Source organism: Mastomys coucha, unplaced genomic scaffold, assembly GCF_008632895.1.
Source record: "Mastomys coucha isolate ucsf_1 unplaced genomic scaffold, UCSF_Mcou_1 pScaffold21, whole genome shotgun sequence".
Lineage (NCBI taxonomy): Eukaryota > Metazoa > Chordata > Mammalia > Rodentia > Muridae > Mastomys > Mastomys coucha.
In genome coordinates this window covers 115,171,358-115,190,135 of record NW_022196904.1, presented here as the reverse complement: position 1 = coordinate 115,190,135, position 18,778 = coordinate 115,171,358, and the positions used below count along the sequence as shown (strand labels likewise).

Below are 18,778 nucleotides of genomic sequence, written 5' to 3'. Positions count from 1 at the left end.
CTGTAGACCAGGCTGGCCTCGAACTCAGAGATCCGCCTGCCTCTGCCTCCCAAGTGCTGGGATTAAGATGTGTGCCACCACTGCCCGGCCTTCATGAGAAATTTAATGAGGGCTGAGCTGTAAATTTTCTCTCCCACTGCAAGTCAAGATGGAAGTCCCTATGAGTGTTCAAATGTCATGATGGTTTTCTTCTAGGGAGCCTTGGGAGCTAGACAGCTTTTAAGTCTGTCCCCCATCCCTGCAGATGTCTCTGCATTCCCCAGGTCCCATGCACAAGATCACTGGCTCTGGGCACTGAGGCTATTCATACAGAAGCATTGCTGTAGGATGGTAACCATCAGATTCTGTTTTCTCATTTGTAGCTTCTATTCTCTGTACCCTCAGGATCCTTCTGATCCCTTCAAATCAGGAACTGCCTTATTTACCTTTACATCTCAGGAGTATCAAGTTCATTTGCCAAGTAAATAACTTAAGTTTCTCAAGGTCAGTCTAGATTTAAAGGCTATGTAAAGCTAGATCTAGAACCATGGTTGAGAAGTTTGCCTTTAGGGGAGTTTATTTTGCTATGAAGAACAGATTGCATCACAGTTGGAAAAGTTGGTATCAAAGTAACCAGCTAAGAGAAGCTAATTTTACAGGCAGTAAAATAGGGGGTGGTAGAAATTGTGAGGGAAGATGGTACAAAGTGAGAAAGCATTGGGAAACTGTGTGCAGGCTCAATGGAGCCAGCCATAGAAAATAGGAAAAAGTCAAAGAAAACGTCAGAGTGTGTGACCTTTCTCTTCCTTTCAAGTTTTCTTTGATGAGGTGATTCTGGTCTTGACTGGCTTTGGTTCCTTACTGAGTCAGAAGCGCAGGTCTTTGAACTGCTTGTCCAGAAACAGAGGTAGACAGTAGCAGAGATCTAGGCAGGCAGTTGTGTACCCATTAACAATTCTGCAGCAGAGAATATAGGTTTGTTTTAGATATATGCATGGCTCTCCTAGAGGAGTGGTTCTGGGACAGACATAGTTCATCATCCCATTTTGCACAACGATTTTAAGTATGTGTGCCTTTTTCTGTTGGGGTTAGCCAGGTGAGCCTTGGGGAGGCACAGGCAAATGAAACAGCAATATATGACTTTGCTGTGGTGGCTGCTTTGGATACATAGGCAATAGTGGGACTCACATGGAGACTGCAGGTCTCTCTTTGTGCTAATTGATGAAAATATTATGGTCTAAATTTTGAAGATGTAGTTTGAGAGCTCAAAGCACATGTACATGTTCTTAGAGATAATCAATTTATAGCTGTTACAGCATGTAACAGTAACACTCAAACCAAGAGTAGAATATTCTTGGAGTTCCAAAGTATTTCTTCCCCAAAGTAACCACTATTCTGACTATAATACACAACTTAGTCTTAGTTTTGTTTAAAATTTTTAATATAAACCAGGTTGGGCATAGTCTTACATATCTTGAGTTCCAGCACTCAGGAGGCAGAGGTAGAAAGGCAGAGAGGTAGAGGCAGAGGCATGTGGATCTCTGAGTCTGAGGCCAGCCTGGTCTGCTAGAGTTCCAGGTTAGCCATGGTCACACAGAGAAACTCTGCCCCAGTTTGTGTGTGTGTGTGTGTGTGTGTGTGTGTGTGTGTGTGTAAAACAAATTAGTGAAAGGGTGTGCTTTGACTTCTTTGATTTGTTCATTTGTATTTATGAGATCCTTTGCTGTTGCTACAAGATTTATTCATTCATATTGTCTTATAATATTCTCATTTAAATAAAACTACAGCTCACTCTATTAGTGATAGACAGTTGAGTTTTTAAATTTTTTTATTCTGTATAATGGCTCTGTGAATATGTATGTACATTTTATTTGATATACATGCACAAATTTCTATTAGATATCGGAATTGCAGTTGTTAGACTTACCAGCTTTCTCAAGTTTATATGTTCTTACCCATAGTGTCTGCATATCTCAGTTGCTTAGCAGACACATGATACTGTCAGTTTTAGGAATTTTAAAAAAGTTTTACTTATTTTTCTGTGTGTGGGTGTTTTGTCTGTGTGCTTGTCCGCACCATGTACATGTCTGGTGTCTGAAAGGGTCAGAAGAAGGCATTGGATCTCCTGGGACTGGAGTTATTGTGAGCTGCCATGTGGGTGCTAGGAACTGAACAGTGTTCTTAAATGCTTGAGCCATCTATCTCTTCAGCTCACTGAGTCTAATTTCGCTATTCTGGTGGTGGTATAGCAGCCTCTTACATTTTAAATTTGTACTTCTCTGAGGTGAACACTTATTTAGATCTTTCTTTTATAAGTAACTTTGTCCAAAGGCTCTTGTATTTTCTTTAAGTTACTTTGTACTCTGATGAGAATTCTGTCAGTTCCCATTCACTGTTTTCTCCATTCTGCAGCTTCCTTGTGCCCTTTGATGAGCAGTTGGGTTTGTTGTTCTTATTTCTTTGTGTTTAGTGCTGTATTTGTCCTTACCTAGAAAGAAACTGTAACCTTAGTCATGTAGAGCTCATTCTATAGCAGCTCTATTGTTTTACTTTTCACATTTTGTGGCTTAAATTTAAGGTTTTTTTTTTTCTTTTTCTGATTGATCTCTGTGTGTGTGTGTCTCAGTGAGTTTTATTTATTTATTTTAATACATTTGCTTTTGTGTTTATTCAGGTGAACATACACTTATATGCCTGCCTTTTGTGAGTCTGTTCTTTCCGCAGATTGGCAGGCTTGGTGTCAAGGCTTTCTCCTGCTAAGCCATTGTGAGAGCCCCTCACTTAGTTCTAAATTAGTCTTCAAGACCTGAAACAGAAATCTCAGCAGAAGTTGTGAAGCTAACAGGTTGATCTGAATCCTGAGATGCTGACCCTTCCTCTTCCAGCTTAGAGTCCTGGGGCTTTCCTGTATGTTCTCTGTCTCGTTACTTGAGTGCAGTGTTATGAGGTGTGCTAACCCACCAGTCTGGATCTGGCTTTGCCACTTGCTTGAAACAGCTGGCAAAGGTTTTGGTAGCCTTCCTGCCAAAAGGATTGGGGATCTGCAGTATTCTTTAACTATTTGCAGGTCTAGAAAGTATTCTGTTCTGAGTGTTCACTCAGGGCAAGTCTGTGACTCCTTTTTTAAAAAAATTTTTAAAAAAATTTTTAATTTTTTTATAGTTTAATGTATTTTAATAGCAAACTTAGAGGAACAGCACAGAAGACAGACAACATTAAAAACATGTACTTGCATGTAGGACAACTCAGAAAAGTATAGTGAATGGGTGGAACCTACTATATAATAAAAGTGCCACAAACACCATTTAGTTGCCATCAATAAGAAATTTACTTATTTTAAAAAAATCCAAATGCTGGCATTGTCAGAAAATTTTAACAGGTTTATTTATAATTGTTATAAAGTTGAACTGTTGAAATGTATTCACTGAAACATTCTGCTTACATTAATGCCTTATATCTTGCATTTATATTAAAAATTCACACACAAATGAATATGGAGAAACTGTCAATATTTATTCTGTCCCCTATGTTGCTACTCGCAATCATATTAGGTATCTTTGACACCATAGAAAATATACCTAACATGCAGAACTACTGATAACAGGAAGAAGAGGAAAAAATTTTTTTTGAGAATGAAATGTTTTCCCTCATAGTGGACTCTTAAGCACGTTCTCTGCATATGCGGTGTGTTAGCTGGATATCTTTTGGCATAATTGTTACACATTTGGCATGGATAGCACACAGGTTGGTATCTTCAAAAAGGCCAGCCAGATAGGCCTCACTTGCTCCTGCAAAGCACCAATAGCTGCACTCTGGAAGCACAGATCTGTTTTGAAGTCCTGAGCAATTTCTCTCACCAGACGCTGAAAGGGAAGCTTGCGAATTAGAAGTTCAGTGGACTACTGATGGCATCTGATTTCATGGAGTGCCACAGTACTGGGCCTGTAACGATAAGGTTTCTTCACCCCTCCAGTAGAGGGTGTACTCTTGTGAGTGGCTTTTGTAGCCAGTTGTTTCCTGGGTGCTTTACCACTGGTGGATTTGCTGGCAGTCTGCTTTGTACGAGCCATGATATGGGCACCTCCTTACTTACCTCTCTTCTCCTTCAACTGGAGATTGGCAAGCAAGAGGCAGCGCTGGCGTTAGGGAGTGGCAGCCCTGGGACTCCTTTTTTAACCACTGTAAATGAACACAATTTGGTTTTTGGGATCTCGTCTGAGAAGTGATAGTGATCCTGTTTGGTATCCTCTGCAGACATGAATGAGTACAATTTTGGGGGAGATGTGATTACTTTTGTTTTGCAGTGTTTCTGCCTGTTTTTATTTGGTATCTCAGACCAGGTAAATATCAGGGTAGCCATCCTTGCCTTCTTAGTTTATCCTGCAGTTTTGTATATAGATCATGGTAGTTGATCCTTGTACTATCCTGTGAAAGTAGTGTTGGAATTACTGAAGTGATCATAATGTAAATCGCCTGTGCTTGTTGGGAAATGGTGATGCCTCTGCTGGTTCTAGCACTGTCTGTGGGAACTGCTGCATGTCCATGTTCATGTGCTGCCTTGTCTTTACAGTTGATGGAGCCTCTTGGGTAGTACCTTACCTTCTTGGGTTGAGGTGCCTGGTAGGTACACTGGCAGGTGGAGAGCAGTAGATTCTTGGGAGAGGCTGTCAGTATCATTAGCATAGACGCCAGCCTTAGGAGCATGCAAAATATGATTCTGTGCTTGGGTCTTGGAGATCATGATCTCAGGAGTTTCTCCAGGGCACACTTGTCTCTTTGCTTTGAGCTCTACTCTTCCCTTTTTTGTGATCTCCTTTCTGTTTTGATGTCACACACACACACACACACACACACACACACACACACACGATAATTTATTTTTTTGGCACTGAAGTACTTTAACACTTGCTAATTTTCTTACTTCTCTAAGTCTGTCTTGGAACTCTCTACATAGACCAGGCTGCTTCAGCCTTTCAGGCTCCTGAGTACTGGGATTAAAGGCATGCACCACTATGCCTGGCTCTAGCCTTCTTTTTCTCTATTATTATTATTATTATTATTATTATTATTATTATTACTATTATTTTATATTGCTTGTTTTGAGACAATCTCATATTACCCAGTCTGGCTTCAAGGATTATTTTTTTCATTTTTAATTACGCTCGCACACACGTATGTTTGTGTGTGTGTGTGTGTGTGTGTGTGTGTACATCTGTACAATGTATGCTGCCCAAGATGGGTCCTGGGAACTTAAGTCCTCTCAAAGAGCAGTATGCACTTTTAACCATTGAGCCATTTTTCCAGCCCCTAGACTGGCTTCAAACTTTGGCTAAAGATGACTTTGAACTTCCTTTTGTTTTCATCTCCCTGACTGCTAGGATTATAGGCATGTGCCACTGTGTCCTCTATGTGTGAGTGTTTGTGTATGTTTGTGTGTGTGTTGTTGGAGATCAGCTAGGCAAACAGTCTACCAACTGAAGTGTGGCCCCAGCCTTTACTTCATTTTGAGACAAGGTCTCACTAGGTTGCCCAGGTTAGCTTCCTATCTTAACCTCCTGAGTAGTGTGGCTGATAGACTCATACCACAAGGCCTAGTTGTGCTGCAGACCGGGATTTCTTACGGGGGTCCCTTGTTCCACGGGACTAGGGGTTCTGCCCAGGTGGGCACGGGATTCGGCTTTTGACAGACTACACACGAGTGGTGTAAGGTCTGAGTGTGTTTCTTTAAAAATGACATGAGGCTTTTACAATCATTGCAAAAGAGAAATGAAAAATCTGGCAGCTCAACAGTTGAGGTACATCTGAGGCTATCTGAAACATACTGGGTCTAAAGCAGCAGCTATCTCCTCTGAACTGGTGCTGCATCCCCCAGGCCCAAGTGCTCAGGGCCTGGGGGACTGCGAGAGATACATGAATCTGAGTCCTAGCCCATCTAAGTTCTAATACTAGTCCTGCATGTATGTCTAAGTCTTTCTTCTCCCAGTCTTTCTGTTAGACTGAAGTCACATAGGCAAAACGACCCCCACACCCAGGTCAGCAGGGTCTGGTAACTAGGTGTGAAACAGGAGGAAGAGGGGTGGAGCCCTCCCTGTTGAGGTATTCTTATGCTAATTCTCTGGTTCTTGCTGGAGGCAGGCAGAGGAGAATCTCGACCTAACTCTTTCAGCTAATGTCTTAGAGTGAGAGAAACCTTTCAATTACTCTCTAGTACTTAAAACATTAAACTAGGATAGTTGGAAACATTGGTGAAGGTCAGAAAGCAATGTCTGAATTTTCTCTTGTTAGCTGTGAAGAAATGATATCTTGGTGAGTTCCTAGCACACAAGTGCGAGGACATATCTGGGCTACCTCTGAGTTTGGGGTGCCAGGCGACAATGCGGAGGCAGGAGACTGACTTTCCTTGAAGTTTACGCCTCAAATACCGCCGTCATGCAAAGTGTGCGTGGCATAGTTGTAGTTTAATTTTAAATAGAATACCCTTCCCCTTCTCCCAAATGAAAGGACGTGCAAGTTCTTACTGTCTCCAAACTACTGGGGCAGAGATCTTCTTGCCTCAGCCTGTCAAGTAGCTGGATGTGTACCATTCATCTGGCATATAGGTAATTTTTACAGAACAGATTGGCTTGCAAGCTATAAGATTCAGACAAGAACATTTCTTTGAGTTACAAGTGCTAATACTATGGGAGAATCATTCATCAGGTCAGTTCAGCTGCCAGCACACGACCCAGCCTTCTGGGCTGGCAGTATGGGAGGCACAGCCTTGCCTGGCACTGCCTGTGTATGGCCACTGTTGGTGGTGTATGTGGTGCTGTTCTTGTAATTTGGCTTATTAAGGGAGATGGCTGAAGTTCCTCTGTCTCCACAGCAGTAAATGACTGGCTGGAGGCTTCCAGACTTCTCACAGTTCAGCAGGAAACATGTTTAAAAGTGATCCTGTTAGCCGGGCGGTGGTGGCACATGCCTTTAATCCTAGCACTTGGGAGGCAGAGGCAGGCGGATTTCTGAGTTCGAGGCCAGCCTCGTCTACAGAGTGAGTTCCAGGACAGCCAGGGCTACACAGAGAAACCCTGTCTCGAACAACAACAACAACAACAGAAACAACAAAAAAGTGATCCTATTGTCTTAAAAGGCTCTGCTATCTGCTAGTAAAGGAGATTTGGAGAAGGGAAACAGTTAGGAAAAGAATTAAGAACTAACTAAAATAACAGGAGTTCTCAGGTAGATAATCCAATGAGGGTTCAGACATAGCTTGTAGGTGTACTCAACTTTTTTGCACACAGACCGTATGGAGTGGTTTTTGCTACCATTACTTAAAATTTTTTTTATGAGATCAGGTCGGTAGTCTAGGTTGGCCTAGAACTTGTCATCTTTTTGCTTCAGCCTTCTAAATGCTAAGACCACAGGAATGTGGCATTAGACTTTGTGTGGGGTTTAGAATCAAGCTTACTGGTGCAAGTAGCTGTTTTTTTGCTAAGTGAAAAGGAAATGAAGATCCATGTCCAAGAGGGAACTGGGGTGCACTCACAGCCTAGTGCTGTTTTTTTTTTTTTTTTTTCTTTCTTTTTTATTTTTGAGACAGGGTTTCTCTGTGTAGCCTTGGCTATACTGGAACTTACTCTGTAGGCCTGAAACTTAAGAGATCCACCTTCCTCTGCCTCTGGAGAGCTGGGGTTAAGATGTGCACCACCATGCCTGGCTCAAGGGCCTCCCTCTTACCTGTTGTCTCTTCTCAGTCTGTCTTTTGTGGATCTGCAGCAGAGGTTAAACTTTGAGTGCCTGCCTAAGCTTTGCTCTGAGCTGTATGCACATTCATCTCCTGGCCTTTCATGTGAGATTGAAAGCTGAATGTATGCAGGACTCTTGAGAATCCCCAAGAGGCCATGTGGCTTACATTTCTCTGTATTAACATCTGGGTAATTATTCAAGCAAGGGGTGCCCAGGTTGTGTATGGAGAGCCTGTAGGCCTCCCAGGATGTTCGCTCTCCCTATTCAGCCCAGGCCAGAACTGTTAGTTTGTTTTTAGCACCTTTCTATAATTGCACTTTGAATTACTTGTTTTTCTTTTATGTTATTAACATAAATAATTAACATTACATGACATGTATTTGTAGAAGATACTAAAGCTGGGTTTTAAGCCAGATGGAAATTTCTCTTGTTTTTCTGACTTGCATTGTCCATTTGAAGAATGTTGAACCAAGATGTTTTGGGAAGCAAATTACTCTGGTTGTACATGGGAGTTGGAAGGAACTGAGGGGCAGAAGCAGTCACTGATTTTTCTCAAATTCCTTTCCAAGGCATCTGAAGAAGCCTCCCTCAGGGCATTGGAAAGCCTGATGACAGAATTTTTCCATGACTGTACAACCAATGAAAGGAAGCGTGAGATAGGTAAGTGGAATTTGGGGAAGAAGGAATTGATGCCCTTGGTTGGTCAAACCTGCATGTGCCCCTTGAATTCTTGGTTGCTTTGCTCTGGTTCATGTTGGGCAGGTAGGGCTTGCACACCCAGCACAGTGATTGTTTTTCATGCCTTTCAGTCAAGTGGAAAAGCCTCTGCTTTGTTTCTAATCTCAATAGTGTTGTTGAAAGAGGCCCACAACCATTAATTTCAGAATAAGAACAGTTTATGAAAGTGTCAGAATGGTCATAGTGAGGCACAGTGTAGTCTGATGAGTTCCTAGCTGGTTGGCCTTAGAGACTTCTCAGTCACTTTCTCTTCCCCATCACTTTGCCCATTCTGTGGTTTTCATGAACAAAGGCTCCTCAACAGAGAACATGGAGGTGTGGTAAGCACTGGCTGTCTTGCGGCCTCAGCATGTTTGAGAACCCACTTTTTTGATTTTATATTCATTACCACAATAATGTTAATCAAACACACTAGAAAGGAGATAATTTATTCAAGTGTCACATCCTGCCTCAGAGACACGATCCACTGTGCTGCTTAAACAATCTTTCTCCTTTGAATCCTCTTGAGAGAGACTACTCTGTACTCACCGTACTGTTGCTTCCCTTTCCTTAAGGTGTCCTTGTCTCAGAACCTTAAAGCCTCATTTCTGTTTCCATTGGTTGTACTCATGTTAGCCAGTTAACTTCCTGGTCCAGTCTAAGTACCACCCAGAGTCCCCATGGGGTTGAGACTTTTCAGGTGTCTAGGAGATCTTTGCTATAGCCCGTTTTTGCTAGCTTCCTTGAAGCATCGTGTTGTCTGATAGCTAGGTATCCCAGTAGCCTGCACCCTACATACCTTTTCTGAGAGAGTACACTGTACAGAAATAGAATGTATATAGACAAAGGACTAGGAGATGGGCAGTGTCTGCCTGAGGAGGAGTACTTGCTTGCTACTCTGGTTCTCTAATTACTCCTGCCTCTTTGTGACCTCCTCTTCAGTTTTTTGCTACTAACGTGCTTATAGTGAAAATACTAGATACAGTTTTTACCAAAAAAGATAGATCTTGCTCTCCGTTAGTCTCCTATAATCTTCCACTCTGATTCTTTCAAACTCTTTGTCATAGTAATAGAAATGCCTTTCGTTTTTCTTTGAACTTTTGACTTGCTCATCAAACTTTGCTTACATTTGTGCATTCATGAATTGAAAGTAGAACCTTGTATAAGATCTTCATGTCTGAGTCAAACTTTTATGCAGACTAGGGGTATAGCTCAGTGGAACAGCATTTGACTAGTGGGGATACTGTGAGACCAGCTGTGTCTGATACTAGTGTTTTAACGGTAGGGAAGTGGGAGCAGAATGTAGACCAGGGTCTTGCTGGGATCAGGCTTAGGGATCAGCTGACTTGAGCCCAGCATGCTATTTCCAATTATAACTCACATTCTCTGGTTTTCTTGTGTCTCTGGGTTACATAGAAACTTAATTATTGGGCTGGAGAGATGGCTCAGCCGTTAAGAGCACTGACTGCTCTTCCAAAGGTCCTGAGTTCAAATCCCAGCAACCACATTGTGGCTCACAACCATCCATAACAAGATCTGACACCCTCTTCTGGTGTCTCTGAAGACAACTACAGTGTATTCATTTATAATAATAAATAATCTTTGGTCCTGAGCAAGCAGGGTTGACCAGAGCGAGCAAGGCCGACTGGAGCAAGCAGAGATCCTAAATTCAATTCCCAGCAACCACATGAAGGCTCACAACCATTTGTACAGCTACAGTGTACCCATATACATAAAATAAGTAAAATAAGATCTTTAAAAAAAAAAGAAACTTAATTATCAGGACATGCCATCATCTTTCACAGATCTTTTAAGACTTAATTTTTTAAATAGTTTTATGTATATGAGTGTTTTGTCTGAATGTACGTCTGTGTACTGTGTGCATGGAAGAGGTCAAAAGAGGGTATGGGATCCCAGGAACTGGAGTTGTAGAAAGTTAGGAGCTGCTGTGTGGATGTTGGGGATTGAACCCAGGTCTTCCTAGCCCTCCTTCTGTAGAAGGTTTAGTGAGACTGCCGTGTTGCACTTAGGGTTGCAGGGAGCTGGCACAAGAGTTAGCTGCAATGTCGTCATGGCGACCTTGCACTGGCCAGACTTGCTGGCAGGGATTGTAGTTAGTGCATAAATCAAGGTAGTTAATACTAGGCATTGTGCCCACAGGTGATGGTGGGTAGCTAGGCAATTAATGCTTGCTAATTTTGAGTTTTGGCTGATGTTGTCAGGCCTGCGAGGAAAATTACCATTTTCATTTGACTGGATACACAGTCTTGGGCTGCTCTGCTAACTCTTAGGGTTTTTGCTTTTTATTTTTACTTAATTATTTTGTGTGTGTTACTAGTTTTTAAAATATTTTTGATTGGGGCTGGAGAGATGGCTCAGTGGTTGAGAGCACTGGCTGCTCTTCAAGAGGACTCAGGTTCAATTCTCAGCACCCACATGGTAGCTCACAACTATCCAACTGTCTGTAACTCCTGTTCTAGAGGATCCTACACTTTCACACAGATTTACAAGTAGGCAGAATACCAAAGCATATGAAATAGAAGTAAATTTAAAAAATGTAAAAAAACCCTATTTATTTCTATTTTATGTGTGTGTGTGTGACTGTTTTGCTTTCATGTATATCTGTGCACCCACTTTCATGCCTGGTGCTTATGAAGGCCAAAAAAAAGGTGTTAGATTCCCTGGAACTGGAGATACAGACAGTTGTAAGATGCCACGGGGCTGCTTGGAATGCTAGTTTTCTCCTTCTGCTTCTCTAGCCTTCATGTTGAATGGGCATGTGATGTCCCTGAAGAATCATAGAACATGATGGTGTGTATTGCTTATACTTGTGAGGGCTAGGTGGTCTTATTGTACATTTTGGAAAGGATTGCTGTCTCACATAGAGCTTAAATGAGAGCTTGAACAATGGGTCTGTGTTCTCAAAAGGTATCTTTAGGAAAGTTAGTGGCCTTGATTGCAGGGCCCATTGCCTGTGTTGGGTTACCCAGTCAAGAGTAGCACAGAATCCCGTCAGGTGGGTTTGTGGTTGGTTTTTGAACTATTTGTATTATATGGGGAGGTTGGTATGTTTTCAAAATGGTGGCAGTCTGGTCTTTGTATTAATTTCATATATTTTTATAGACTTGTTTTATGCTGTTTAACTTTTCCAGAGGAACTTCTTAATAACTTTGCCCAGCAAGTGGGAGCTTGGAGATTCTGCTTATATTTTCTGTCCAGCACAAGGAATGACTATGTAATGATGTACAGCTTAACGGTTTTTGAGGTAAGTTGTTGTGTAATTTTATATTCCTGAAAACCACAGTGGGATTGTATACTATTGGCACCAGGTTTTCGCTGTAATGTGCAGATGACTGAGAAGCATAGGTTGACCCTCCCACGTGGCACTTTTGTCTAGTTGCCTCTTGTCTGGGGACATCTTTCTAGTTGTGACTACAAAAAGATGAGGAATGTGGTTGACTTTTCTGGTCTGCTGGGTAGGTCATATTTGGTGACTTACCTTTTTCCTTTGTCATTTGAAGGACAACGATAGCTAGACACATTGGACGGAGAGTGGTACTTTTATTGCTACCATCTTCCAGCCATGGAGATACTCATGCTAACTCTTGTCCAAGCTTTGTCTGCTGGGCATGTCACATCAACCTCTTTGCCACTGTCCTTTCTGTTATGGTCTCAGAAGTGACTGTTTTACTCATTAACCCATTTGTTCTCTATGGGATAGGGAGTGGTATCTTGGTAATGTACTCATGATGGCTTACCATCCTCCAGCCTCAGTTTCCCACGTGATTGGGTTACACATATGTGCTGTCATGTCTGGCTCGTTCACTTATATTTGAACATTACAGTTGTTTCTGTTGCTACTTGGTGGCTAGATGGCCAATAAGACATGTTGGAGACAATGATGTAATAGCAAGCTTTTAATATAGATATCTTAAATTGTTCAGTATATCTCCTAGAGATGGGAGAGATGGTTTTTTTTTTTTTTTTTTTTTTTTGAGACAGTTTCTCTCTTTAGCTCTGGCTGTCCTGGAACTTGCTCTGTAGAGCAGGCTGGCCTTAAACTCAAGAGTTTGCATGCCTCTGCCTTTAGAATGCTGGAATCAAAGGCATGCACTATCACCGTCCAGCTTGTCTCAAGGTTTTTTTTTTAAAAATTGGATATTTTATGTATTTACATTTCAAATGTTATCCCCTTTCCCTTCTGGAACCCCCCTATCCCATCCTCTATCCCTCCCTCTGCTTCTATGAGTTGCTCCCCCACCCACCTACCCACTCACACCTCATTGCCCTGGTATTCCCCTATACTGGGGAATAGAGCCTTCACAGGACCAAGGGCCTCTCCTCTCATTGATGCCAGACAATGCCATCTTCTGCTACATATACGGTTGGAGTCATGGGTCTCTCCGTGTGTACTCTTTGGTTAGTTGTTTAGTCCCTGGAAGCTCTGGGGGAGGGGTGGTGTCTGGTTGGTTGATATTGCTGTTCTTCCTATGGGGTTGCAAACCCCTTCAGTCCTTTCTGTAATTCCTCCACTGGGGTCCCTGTGCTCAGTCCAATGGTTGACTTGTCCTAAGATTTTAATATTTGTGTTTATCTTTTTGCTAAATGTCCTAAACTGTTAGAGGTAGGTAGGTAGGTGTGTATGTGACATGTTATAGGTAATTATAGAATGAAAACTATTCATTTTGTGTATAGCTTATTAATTTAAAAGATATGTATTTGTTTTTCAGAATCTAATCAATAAAATGTGGCTTGGGGTTCCATCTCAGGATAAGATGGAAATCCGTAGCTGCTTGCCCAAACTTCTCTTGGCTCACCATAAAACCTTACCTTACTTTATTCGGAACAAACTCTGCAAAGTTATTGTTGATATTGGACGCCAAGATTGGCCCATGTTCTACCATGACTTTTTCACTAACATTTTACAGGTAAGGATCTGCCTGGGCAAACTGTGTTATAAATTGTTCGTAGAAGTGATTATATCCCTTGACTTGAGGAGTTTAATAGCTAGTCCTTGGGGCTGCAGTAGTAAGTGTTGCAGGCTGGATTCGTACACTGGCTGTCTTTATGTTCTTTCTGTAGCTTTGCATAGTGGAGGAGGGTGTGGAGGAAGAGTAAGCCTAGTTGCTTCCTAGCACCTGTGAGGTTCTGCTCAGCAGGCCTCTGCAAGCCTGGCTCCTGATATGATGGCTGTTTCAGTGAAAGGAGGCTTCCAGTGGCTTCAGAATTGTCAGAAAATAATCACAAACTGTGAATAGCCATTCATAGGAGAATTATTGTGTAATATTTGCTGCTGAGGTGTGTGTTACACAGTCTTGGGATTGATAAGCAAGACCAAACCGGGTTTAGAATAAATTTCATCATTAAATGGTCATATGTTAGCCATCTAAAGTTTCTTTTGATTTAGTTCTACCTTGATCTATTGGTAGTCAAGAGTATATTGTGATAGTTGGTGGGGAATTTGCAGGTATGTTGTGGTAACTCACATGTAGATTAACCTCCAGCTCTCTGCAGGTTGTTTGTACCTTTCTAGGCCATTGGGAAAGGGAGCAATAAGGTGAAACTAACCATACTTCTCCCTACCCTGTAGTCTGTGGCTCAGCACACTCTTTTGTAAGATTGTTCCTCAGATTTTTGAAGTCCCGAGCCAAACCTTTGGACACATTTTACCTAAGGCCAGACTAATGAGAAACAAGCTGAATTGGAAAGGGTGGCTACTTCTTCCCTGATAGGCTGTGTAATAAAATCGGTTCACTAGAAACCTAAATTTGATCTGCGGCCCAAAGGTACTTATTGTCTAAGTCAGATGCAGAATCTAAGTGTGTTTAGAATTTTTAATAATATATTTAACTAATTGTCTTTCTGGATAAAAGAGCAATAAAAATTAAAAGTTACACATTATCTCCAGTCTTATTTTTTTTTTTCAAATAAAGGATTGAGTGAGAGAAATTTAAAAAAAGTCTACTTTAGCTCCTTAGTTTATTTAGTTGATCCTCTACCCCCTTCTCACTTGGAGGCAGAATTTTACCACTGTGCTATTTAGCCCAGAAATTACAGAGATCTATCTGCCTCTGTCTCTGTTTCCCAAGTGCTGGACTCAAAAGTGTGTGCCACCATACCTGACTCCATTCTTACTTGTCTGGCACATTCTCATGTTTTATTCTTTACTATATTTTAGCTCAAAACCAAAACAAGACAAAACAAAACCAAAAAAAACCCCAAACCATCAACAGTAAAATTTGCTCTGAAGTGTTCGTCATTGAAATATTAGGTACTAGCTGAAGTTGTGTCTTGGGAACTGAAACTTCAAATATTTAATGAGTACGGATTAGAAGTAGTTCCCATTCACTCTAAACCAGCTAGAGTAGCCGACAGGAACGAAGAGACCAGAGAAAGCAGCTGAGAAAGCAGCTGCAGAGGTGGTCAGCAGTCTCCAGGAAGTGCCCTTCCTTTAGAGGAGGTGGGAAGGTTACACGCCACATTTAGTTAAATTCAGCTTGGCTTTGGTTTGTAACCCAAACTAGGGAACTTAGAAAGGTGGAATCTTGTCCTAGCTTTGACAGAATGAGGTCTAAGAGCATTTGGCAGAATAGGTTATTCACAGCTGAAAGATTTAAGTGCTTGCTTAGGAGCTGGGGAGATGGCCAGTGGATAAGAGGACTTGTTGCCAGCGTCCATGTGTTGGCTCATCACTATCTATAATCTCCAGTTTCAGAGGATTTGATTACTAGTTCTAATCTGAGAGGACGCCAGGTGCATATGCAGTGCATAGTTATAGTCACAGACAAAATACTAACACACACACACCCCGAAATAAAAATTTTAATCCCCTTTAAAAAAAAGTAAGTGCTCAGTTGAAAATAGAGACAGAAAAGAAAAAGGCAAAAGGAAGGAAACCAGAAATGTACACACAGAGAGCCTTAAAGAGGGTCTCTTCTATTTTATTTTAGCCAAAAATTACACCAAGGCAGACATTATTTGAATGTTTAGAAAAAATAAAATTTTGTATAGAATAGAGAAAATGTGGAGGGTTCTTAGAAGTTTTAGCTTTCTAGAGAAGTGTTTTTTATAGAGAGCAGCTTCTTCCCTCCCTCCCTCCCTCCCTTCCTCTTCCCTTCTTCCCTTCTTCTCTCCTTCCTTTTTCTCTTTCCTCTTTTCTTGCCTGATTGGTTCTTGGGTAGACTTGTGAATTCCCACCTGTAGATTGTCTGCTACTGGCTTTTTTAGCCTGCTTCTGAGTATAATGGAATTGCCTTTGAATTCTATTACTGAATTTAAAACATTTGTATTTGAGAGAAAAAGAGGGAGGGAGGGAAAAGGATGGGAGATGGAATATGTATGGGCACACACCACATGGTGCCCTGCGAACAGTGTTCAGGCTCTGTTGTGGTAGCTTAACTTGCATTGTGAGTTTTGAATTTTGTCTAGGTCATCTTCTTGTGTGGCAAGTGCTTTTTTTTTTTTTTTTTTAAAACAAACAAACAAAAAAACAAGCCAGACAGTGGTGGCACACGCCTTTAATCCCAGCACTTGGGAGGCAGAGGCAGGCGGATTTCTGAGTTCAAGGCCAGCCTGGTCTACAGAGTGAGTTCCAGGACAGCCAGGGCTGTAAAGAGAACTCCTGTCTTGAAAAACCAAAACCAAAACCAAAACCAAAACCAAAACCAAAAACAAAAAAACTCCAAAAATCAAAAACCCTTGGATGTTATTCCCTGGATGTTTTTCTTACTCTTCAGGGATAGATAGACATTCATTTCTATGAGGGGAAGAAAGCTAACTTTCTTAGGGAAAACACAGCAGGGAAGAGCCACATTTAAAGTTGCAAATGCTTGAAGAAAGGTTTAGGTGCTCTGAAAATGGTTTGCCTTTTAATTGTGGCAAATACTTGTCCACCTTTGAAAAAGTAACAGCTCACTTTTAATGGTCTTGTTGAAATTTTTAAAAAGAGGTAGGATGCTATAAGTAGCACCATGCTTTTGAAAGTGTTCCTTCTCCATCTCTTGCTGGAGACAGTATTACATGGGATAGAAATAGTTACTTAATTTATTACATGAGTATTTGTAAAACTAACTGTAGCCAGGCATACCTAGAATCCCAGCATCTGAGAAGCTGAAGCAGGAGGATGGCCACAAGTACTAGAATAGCTTGGGCTACCTAGAAAGTCTTAAAACTCATGACCGTGGTATTTGTTTAATATCACAGATGTGTTGCTCTGCCACCACATGGTTCTTTTCTTTTCCTTTTTTTTTTTGGATTTTCGAGACAGGGTTTCTCTGTGTAGCCCTGGCTGTCCTGGAACTCACTCTGTAGACCAGGCTGGCCTTGAACTCAGAAATCCACCTGCCTCTGCCTCCCAAGTGCTGGGATTAAAGGCGTGTGCCACCATCGCCCAGCCCTCGTTTTTTTAAAAATCATATTGTCTTTTTTGGCAAGAGAATGGTGGATATCATAACATGTATGTGGAAGTCGGAGGGAAACTTAAAAGAGTCAGTTGTCTGCTTCTACCAGCTGGGTCCCAGTGATCAAACTTAAGATTGTCAGCCTTGGTAGCATCTCTGCCTACAGTCACCATGCTGTCTCTTCCTTAAATTCTTGATTTGTCTGCCTTGGTCTCTGACTGCTGGGATAACAAATGTGTGATGCCACACCTAGGCTTGCCTCTTGTTTAATTCTAAACTTTCTTGAAACATGCTAAGGTCGGAATGTTAAGATGTAGAACTATGAAGTTGATTTAACTTGAATGTTGAAAAGATAGAACGAATTGGTCTGCGTTATCATCATCACTCGTATGTAAAATATTTGTATTATTGCCATGCATATCACCATGGTATCCTTGACGGGGACGTTGTGAAGAGTGCACTGTTAGGTGACTATCATAGAGTGTGTTTGCACACACCTGTGTGGTAGGTAGAGCCTACTCTGTACCTAGGCTGTATGGTGTGGCCTGTTGTTCCTTGACTACCAACTTTGGATCACGGATCACCACACTGAATACTATAGGCAGTTGCAACACTATGTTAAGTTGTTATGTGTCTTAACCATATCTAAACATGGAGAAACTACAGGAAACCTACTAGAAGGTAGAAATTTTTCATGTCTAGTGTAATCATAAAAGACCAGTAGGTCTTTTGAGGGTACATGTGGTTCGTCTATGACAGAATTGTCTGTATTCAGTATATGAGTATCTCTGCAAATAACCAAAACTTGGTTGGGAATTTAGATTTATACAAAATTTGTCCTGTTTGTATAAAGACAGGGTTGTTCCCAGCTGCTTTTTAAGTTCCTGCTGGTAGAATTTGAGAACTTGAGATTAAATTTGAATGATTAGTAAAGCAAAGTTTCATAAATGATCCTCTGAATTCTTTTTCAAAACTGTTGCTTGAGGTAGTCTGTTCATATGAGGTTCAACACTTCACAGTTGAATTTTACTAATCCTCTTTGTAACTCATTAGTTCTATTCTGCTCAGAATTTGCTTTTTCCTGTCAGTTGATCCAGTCCCCTGTGACAACCCCCCTTGGGCTCATCATGTTGAAGACAACTTCAGAAGAGCTAGCTTGTCCACGGGAGGACCTCAGTGTGGCTCGGAAGGAGGAGTTGCGGAAGCTGCTGCTGGACCAGGTGCAGACAGTGCTTGGGCTCTTGACAGGTGAGTGAGTGAGTACTTTGGTGGTGCCCAGAGACGGGTTCGCTGCAGATACGCAGAGCTCAGGTCTTCTAGGTATTATTGACTTAGGGTAAATGTGGGAAGAACTTAGTTTTGGTTTCCTAGCACTCAGGGCCACAGTCTAGTGTGTGGTGAAACCTCAGAGGAGATTTGTAATTTCATTTTTTAAGTCTTTTTTTAATTGGTACTCACTCTGTGACTAATGAGGTACATATATAGACCAGGTGGTAGGAATGTGATTCACATGCTGATAGTGTAATTTAAGTAGGTAAGTGGCAAGCTCTTTATTTAACATAATTTGAATTTAAGATTAGAAGTAGGAGTAACAAGATGAAAAAAATTCCTCTGTAGAACATTGAGACGAGTTGTGTGTTACCCCTGTGCCCTGGGTCGTAGTTGTATGTGGCATTCCGTCCCAGCTATCTGGTCAGAGTCTGACAGTGTGCAAGGGAAAGAGGAGAGGAAGCCTATCACACAGTGAGGCAGGAAAGTAGCAAGAACTTTCCCAAAGACTGAGATGTGTTGTAGAAATTATTTAATTCCAACTCCATGTCTCTACCCTGCCTTTGATCATTTAGTTCCTGGATAAAAGACACACAACATTTATTAGTTACCATAAGCCTTAAACAACATAAGAGCCGGGCAGATATCTACCCTCAATGTTATTTGAATCTTCTTTTTTATTGATAACC

The 18,778-nt window shown here is 41.4% G+C and overlaps 1 protein-coding gene and 1 pseudogene across 4 annotated transcripts in view; one reads left to right on the top strand and one right to left on the bottom strand.

The window, feature by feature from the left end:
• Positions 1 to 18,778, top strand: part of Xpo6 (exportin 6) — a 97,359-nt gene that overhangs the window by 20,881 nt on the left and 57,700 nt on the right. For all 4 annotated transcript variants that reach the window (XM_031388238.1, XM_031388235.1, XM_031388234.1 and 1 more), the window contains exons 2-5: positions 8,274 to 8,364; positions 11,574 to 11,686; positions 13,152 to 13,349; positions 17,909 to 18,068. In XM_031388238.1, the coding sequence (XP_031244098.1) occupies positions 8,274 to 8,364; positions 11,574 to 11,686; positions 13,152 to 13,349; positions 17,909 to 18,068 (562 nt within the window). The remainder of the gene's footprint in view (positions 1 to 8,273; positions 8,365 to 11,573; positions 11,687 to 13,151; positions 13,350 to 17,908; positions 18,069 to 18,778) is intronic.
• Positions 3,640 to 4,049, bottom strand: LOC116102944 (annotated as a pseudogene).